At 43.8% G+C, this 7,967-nt stretch overlaps 1 protein-coding gene across 1 annotated transcript in view; it reads right to left on the reverse strand.

Moving 5' to 3' along the window:
• Positions 1–93: 93 nt before the first annotated feature.
• Positions 94–7,967, reverse strand: part of LOC102872242 (platelet glycoprotein 4-like) — a 53,894-nt gene continuing 46,020 nt past the window's right edge. Inside the window, exons 2-3 of the mRNA XM_006897726.1 lie at positions 5,054–5,118; positions 94–606 (exon numbers count right to left, since the gene is read on the reverse strand). Of these exons, the coding sequence (XP_006897788.1) occupies positions 94–606; positions 5,054–5,118 (578 nt within the window). The remainder of the gene's footprint in view (positions 607–5,053; positions 5,119–7,967) is intronic.

Here is a 7,967-nt window from a genome sequence, read left to right on the forward strand (position 1 = left end):
TCTTCAACTAAGAGATAAGGTCTTCATTTTGTACGCCGATGTTACCAAGTTCCGATGTAGCTGGTGCATGAGTGCAGAGACTCCGATTACTTCTTATTTTACTTTCTTTGACCTGCATGCACAATATGAAATCATAAAAGCCACAAACATCACCACACCGACACTGAGCAGGACCATTTCAACCAGGCCAAGGAGGTTTATTTTTCCTGTCACTTTATTTCTGAACATTTCTGCTTTCTCCTCACCAATGGTACCAGTCTCATTAAGCCAAAGAATAGGCACAAGATAGTTCTTCTTCAGATTCTTTAATGTCTCAATTTTTTTTGATGGCTTGACCAATATATTGATTTGAAGACGTTTTGCAAATTGTAAAGTGAATCCAGCTATAGGTTCCACATCCAAATACGTCTTATGTTCTTCTTCATTTGGATTTAAGCCTTCAATGTTTGCTGCAATCTCTGGGCTTGCATGTAGAAAATGAGGAAGTGAAATATATACTGGTTTTCCTTCTTTGCACTTGCCAATATCTAGTACACCATACAATGTACAATTCATTGAAATAATTTTTTCTGTGCAGAAACAATGGTTGTCTGGAGAATCTCTTTTCTTGACATAGAGATGCAATCCAAATTAAAGACTGTATTCCTTGATCTTCTGCAACAAGTGCTTCAAAGTCCTCCTCACTTTCAGCAAGCAGGGTTGTGTCATCTGCATAACACAGGTCATTGATTGAGTCTCCCTCCAATCTTGATGCTGCACTCTTCTTCATGAAGTCCAGCTTCTTTATAATTTGCTCAGCATACAGATTGAATAGGTATGGAAAGAGATTACAAACCTGACACACTCCATTCTCAATTTTAAACCATGCAATGTTTCCCTGCTCTGTTTTCACAACAACCTCCTGGTCCAGATATAGGTTTTGCAGATCAGATATAAGTGCTCTGGGACTCCCATTCATCTCAATGTCAGTTACAACTTGTTATAATTCACACAATCAAATGCCTTTGCATGGTTAATAAACCACAAGTAGACATTCTTCTGGTATCTTTTACTTTCAGCCAGGATCTATTTGATATCAGCAATGATATCCCTGGTGCCATGGCTTCTTCTAAATACTGCTTGAACTTCTGGAAATTCTGGAATAGTTATCTATGTATTGTTCTAGCCATTTTTGAATGATCTTCAGCAGTATTTTGCTTGCATGTGATATTATTGATACTGTTTGATAGTTTCCACATTCAGTTGTATCCTCTTTCTTGAGAATGGGAACAAATGTGAACCTCTTCCAAACCATTTGCCCGATATCTGTCCTCTAAATTTCCTGGCATAGACTAATGATCACACCCAAGGGTACTTCTGTTAATTGAAACAAGTCACTTGATATCCCATTGATTCCTGGGGCCTTATTTTTTGCCGATGCCTTCAGATGCACTTCCACTTCTTTACTCCTCCATTACCATTGGCTCCTGTTCATATCCATAAGGATATGCATGGTTGAATTAAAAATAAATTTGTTTTGTAAATTATCACTCAAATTATAATTTAAAAATATGACATATATGTATTTTCAGAATTAGGTTCCAGCCTATGTTTCTAGATCTGCTTCAGCTCTCCTTTGGCTACTTCCCTGTTATCTTCTCATAATCTATTACCTGGAAGTAGGACAATAACTGAGAAGAAGAATTGATGTCTGTAAGCTTTGGTGTTGGAGAAGAGAACTGGTTATCCCTGTGGACTGATGAAAGTAGAAATGGTGAGGTAGAAAAGGCCACAGAGAACCAGATGAAGTGAAACAAAGGAGTTTATTACCATCTCTTTGATGAAATTTCGCAGTCCCAGGCCACAGGGAGGCAGTGAGAAAAGAGGAAGTTTTAGGCAATTTTTTCTTAAGAATGGATTGGGGGTAGGGTGGTCAGCTCAATGATTAGTTCTCCATGGAGGGCAAATATGGATTTGGCCAGTCCATTTAGGTGGATTGTGTCATTGCAGACAGTTAAGCAGGATGTGCCCAGTGGTTGTGCTCTCTTTTGATAGGCTGTAGCCATCTTACACCAGGCTGATTGGAATGTCTCCCAGAAGGTGTGGTTAGTGTGGAATGTTGTCCAGCTCCCAGGTGGCCTTTCATTCCATCCTTTTCGGTTGTATAGAGGTGACATAGTCTCTCTTGCTACTTCCTACTGAACAGGGGCGGTGAATGGGGCTGGCTGGTGGACTGAGAGGAGGTTCACTTGGGAGCTGGGAATATGGGTGGAGCAGCATTTGGTTTACTGTGACTTGGGAGATATCCTGGATGTGATTCTGTAAAAACGAAAAAAAAAAAAAAAAAAGGGGGGGAGCAACCATTAATGCTGAGCAGGCTATTAAGAGAGGATCAAGAACTGTGACTAGCCAGGTAAATAGGGGAGCCTGCCACCACCCTGGTTGTGTATTAGTTAAGCCCTTTCCCTTCTTTAGCTCTTCTTTGAGTTTGTGTATAGTATCTAAGTTTTTCTCTACTACTCCACTTTCATTCATATAATAACAGCATTGTTCATTAAAAAAGATATACATGCCACCTTTATTGGCTGTGAGCAAGTCCAGAGCTTGTATGTTCTGTAACACTACCTGAGCAAGAGAAGTGATTTGTCACTGCAAAGAGGCCAAAGAGTTGGCAGAAGCATCTATGGCTCTTTGTAGTTGTTGTTTTAAATCTGCTGATGTAACTACGGGGTGGCCTAGACCACCACCACCTACACCTGTAGCAACAAGAGAGAATACTAAGGAAATTCCTACTAGTATAGGGAGGAAAACTGTTCTTTTGGAGTAATAACTATGAGGAGGGTTAAAGAGGGCTGATAGTTCTTAATGTCCATACATCATGAGTTGAGGCTCTAATATGGTCGGAACACAAGGGAACAGGAATAAGGAATTAATATGTTTAAAAAGAGTGAAGTTGCACCAGAAAAAAATCCTCCAAGGGGGCATGTATTGAGTTTGACACAGTTGTGGTATATTGCAGGTGCCTGAGGAAAAGGAGGAGGAGGAGGTATAGCAATGAGCATAGTTGGTATCTTCATTGGGATGGAACAGGGGAACAGAGGGTATGGGTTTCCTGGAGAACAAATTATGGTATAATTAAAGGCTGAAGGGAGAGGAAATGCCAAAAGCGGGGAGTGGTTTTAAGGTGCTATGAAAGCAGTCAGTAATATCTGTTGTACCAGTATGATTAAGTAGAAAGACTCCCTGGCAGATTAGGGGTATCCAAGAGAAAATTTAGCTGGCTTGTGGGTTCAAGACTGATTGGAGTGAAGACTCGTGTAAGATGGGGAAATGGGAGGTGGGTAGTGGAATGTATGAGAGGAGTGTATAGAGGTTGGGAACTACTAGGTGTATGGTGATGACTGCAGTATTGATGAAGTGCAGATCTTGGACAAGCCTATAAGCCCCTGATGGTTTGCGAGACTTGGAGGATGGTAGTATTGCAAGGGGAGTTAGTGCGGATAAGGAGGTCTTGGCTGAGGAGCCAGGAAATGATAGGAAGCAAGCCACGTCTATGAATAACCGAGATTGGAAAATAGGGTCAAGAAGGGAATAGCATGGGGTCTTTTAGAGAGATGCAAACAGGCATGAGGTGAGAGGCAACTACAGGCTTTGAAGTATCCCATACAATTGGGTCTACTTCAAAGGGAAGAGGGGGTAGCTTGCTATCCTAGGAGGTGGACAGGTGAGAGATGAGAGGAAGTAAGAGGGAGACATTTGCAGAAGGAGGTGAGGTTTGGGGAATAGAGATGTTTGCTTGGAGTGATTGTTAGATGTCTCTACTGAACAAGGGAATGGGGCAGGAAGGCATAACTAGGAAGAAATGTGTGAAAGCTGTTCTGTCAAGTATACAGGGAAAAGGAGGAGTTAGATGTGGGAAGATGGGTTTACCATCAATCCCCATGACTGTGACCTGGGAAGGAGTAGTAGCACCTGAGAAGTTTGGAAGGACAGAGAAAGTAGCCCTTGTGTCTATTAAAAAGGATATAGACTTACCCGCTACCATAATGATGACGTGAGGCTCAGCGAGGGTGAAGCCAAGCATTGTCAATCTTCATCAGTGAGACCCAGGAGTTCCATGGGCAGGACTGCCTCACAGTTGGATGGTATCTTGCTGCGACTATGCATAGTGGTTGACCAAGCTACAGTTGGGCAGTTGCTTCACCAGTGACCTGGTTTTTTGCAGGCTGGGCACAGCTTGATTGGCTGTCATGAGTGTAGGCACATCCTGGAGCACTGGTCATCCAGGCCACACTTGAAGCAGACTCCAGGTGGGGTGGTGCTGTGCCTGGGACCCTTCTTACCCTACTGCACTGGCTAGAGGGCTGCCACTATGGCCTGGGTTTGGAGTGCCACCTTCTGGTGCATGCAGGCCTGTTTGGCCACTTCAGCCCTGTCCTCCATGGAATGAACAACTCGAAAAGCCATATTTACCAGATCACTGATAGGGGTTTGAGGGCCATTTTCAGCCTTCTTGTATTTCTTTCGAATGTCTGGGTGATGAAATGAGTAGTTAGAACCTGGAGTGGTGGAGGGATCTAGGTGGGTATATTGTGTTAGGGTTTCAGTTAGACAGTTTAGAAAGACAGCTGGGTTTTCTTCAGGGCCCTGGGTAATCTTCTGAAGTTTGTTGTAATTAATAACTTTCTGAGTGGTGATTTATATGCCCATTAGAAGACATTGGACCATGTGATCTCGCCGGCGTATACCATCTTGGCCCTGTTGATAAGTCCAGTTAGGCTCATCATCTGGGACAGCAGCGGCACCTACTGGCATTATTTGGTCAGTAAAATGCACCTGTTCTGCATGTGCTCGAGCAACTGTTAGAATATGGTCCTTTTCATCAGAGTGAGAGTGAATGTGAGAATGACATAGAGAGCATGCCAGGTTAGATAATAAGCTTGAGTAAGATAGCAAAATTCTTTATGATATTGAGTAGGGTTTGCAGAAAAGGATCCCCGGTGTTTTGGCAGAGAGATCAGATAGTAGAAAGGGAATATGACTCCTGAAAACGCCTTCTGTTCTGGCCACTCACGGAGAAGGCAAAGGAGGTCGGTGTCTGCAGCAGGCGAAGGGAGGCTGGGAACAGAGGTGTTGGAGCTAGGGGGAAGGGGATCATGACAGCATGTATGGGAGTTAATGGGATATAGAGGAGGTAATATTGCTGAGGAAGTAACTTCCAGTTGGGGATAAGGAGGAGGTGGCAGAGGAAGAGGGATTGTGGGAAGGATAGGAGCAGCTTGAGATGAGGAGCTTAGATCTTCAGGCAGGTCAAAAGAGAAAGAGGAAGAGGAGGAGGAGGGAGCTGAGGGAAGTTCAGTGAAAGGCAAAGAAGGAGAAGGATTTTTTCAGGCTAGAAGAGCCTGAGCTGTGGAACAGTTTGAACACAGTTCCAGGTGAGAGTGAAGAAGCAAAAAGCTTGAATATAAGGTATCTCTGAGCCCTTGCTGAGACAGTGGCAATAATTGTCTAGTGCTGTGGGCAAAGTGTAGTCTAATGTGCCACCTGAGGGCCAATGAAGCCCACCATCTAATTGGTATTGAGGTCAAGAAACATAACAGAAGAAGATGAAAGTCTTCTTTCATATGTTTAAATGGTCCCAAACATTAGACCAATCAGAAAGTAAGTGCCCAAGTGGTGTTTTAGGGTCAAATTTAGAGGATTGCAACCCATTTCCACCTTGTCCTGGGGCAAAGTGTCCACAAAGAGCAAGGGTGAGGTCAGCTGCTGGAGGCCTGGGGCATCCCCTCAGGCCCACAGAGCTCAGGGGCTAGACCTAGTCCAGCAAGGCACAGGAAGCCCTGACAAGCACTATAGCCAGGGCTCCTGGAGAATAGGACAGGGAAGAGGGCTGCAGATAACTTATCACAGAGGGCCAGGAGGAGGCACAAGGCTCGGGGAGGGCCCAGTTCATGGCCCTGTTCTCGGTGGAGGAGTGTCCAGAGGCACACACTCCTCCTGGGTTTGGCCCTGTTCTCGGTGGAGGAGTGTCCAGAGGCACACACTCCTCCTGGGTTCTCAGCACCAAGATGTGAGGTAAAAAAGGCCATAAAGAACCAGATGAAGTGAAACAAAGGAGTTTATTACCAGCTCTTGGGAAATATTCCACAGTGCCGGGCTACAGGGAGGCAGTGGGAATAGGAAGTCCCAAATGAGGAAGTTTTAGGCAAATTTTTATAAGCAGGGGTTGGGGATCAGGTTCTCCATGGAGGGTACTGATTGGGTGCCTTCTGTTAGTTCCCAAATATGGATGTACTCAGTCCCTTTAGGTGGATTGTGTCATTGCTGACAGTTAAGCAGGATGTGGCCAATTGAGCTTTCTTCTGATTGGCCATAGTCATCTTACATTAGGCTGATTGGAATGTTTCCCAGAAGGTGCGGTCAGTGTAGAATGTTGCCCAGCTCCCAGGTAGCATTTCACAAACAAGTATGTCTTGGAGAAAGTGCAACCAGGGTGCTCCTTGGAGGCAAGACTGACAAAGCTTCCTCACACATGCTTTGGACATGTTGTTAGGAGGGCCTGTCCTTGCAAAAGAACATCTTGGAAAGGTGGAGCATCAGCAAATGAGAGGAAGAGCCTCAACAAGATGGATTAACAACGTAATTGTAACATTGGACTGAAGTGTGTTAGCAATGGTAAGGATGGCACAGGATAGGACGAAGTTAAAATTCATTGTTCATCAGGTTGCTGCACATTGTAGTTGACTCAATGGCACCTAACAATAACAACATAACCCCTGGAAAATCTTGCAAATGACTTCCTCAGAGTCTCCTTCCTGAACCGCTTCAAACAGATGTAGGCTTGCTCCCACTCTTCAGACCCTTATCATGATGCATACTCACTCATTGCCTTTTAGTGGGAACTGACTCATAGCTGACCTCAGAGCAGGAGGAGATTGCTCATATTTCTCCATTGGATCTGTGAATGGATTCAGAAAATCAAAGAGGCACTTCTGTTAGCCGCACAGAGCTCATATGACTTCTAAAATTTTGATAAGCATAACAACAACCCTGACTCCTGTCCAAATTCACATTTTAACTTGTCTAAGACTTGCATTTCTCACCAACTCCCAGGTGATGATGTTATTAAGCACAATAGAGTTATCAGACCAGCAGAAGGTGTGTGTTTGTATGGTGGTATGATGAGTGTGTATATTTCTCTTTCTGCTTTAAGACAACAATTTGCTTTTTTTTTTTTTTTTGTCACCAGCACAAAGGATAGAGCATGATTCAGTGAAGATTTATTCAATGGGAACTCCTCTTTTGTCACACATTATTTTCCCCTCCTCTGTCCTTATTCCTTATTATATAGACTTTTATGCTGCTTTATTTACAGTAAACCTTTATTTTTTGCTGTTGACTTTCTCTTTAAGGCAGATATATTTCAGTTGCTTGTCAAGTCAGGATACTTGGAGAAATAGCATGAATTAGTACACTTTCCTGAGCCTTGAGACTGCAACCACCCTGTCACCCATATTTCACTCTGCCTCAAGCTAATTGTCATTGCTAAGTATGGCTCAGATCCTCTGTAGAGATAAGAATTGTATCCTGACCAATTCCAGTGAGCTAAGATGTGTACTGGTTTTAAATGTGTGCTTTTCAAATGGTGAAAGGAAGGAGTTTGTGAAGGATAAGTGGCCCTCATCTATACCATCCCAGGATGGCCTCATGTTCCCTTTGCATGGTGAGTGCTCAGAAATTTCATTTCTTCACAACAGATAATATTTATAAACAATTTTCTTCTCCTTCTTGTTTATATTTTTGCATATGGACTTCTCTGGTCTCATATATGCAGTGAGCTCAATAGAAAAACCAGCTTATACGTCAACCGGTGGAAACGCACGCCAGACTGGGGGAACGCTGCCGCCAGAACGGGGAACGCCGCGAGAGGGACCCGGAAGAGACCCGGGGAGAGCAGCAGCCAGCCACCTGCCGTGGAACTCCAGAGG

This window comes from Elephantulus edwardii, unplaced genomic scaffold, assembly GCF_000299155.1.
Source record: "Elephantulus edwardii isolate Elephantulus edwardi_28Jun2011 unplaced genomic scaffold, EleEdw1.0 scaffold00213, whole genome shotgun sequence".
In the NCBI taxonomy this organism is placed as follows: domain Eukaryota; kingdom Metazoa; phylum Chordata; class Mammalia; order Macroscelidea; family Macroscelididae; genus Elephantulus; species Elephantulus edwardii.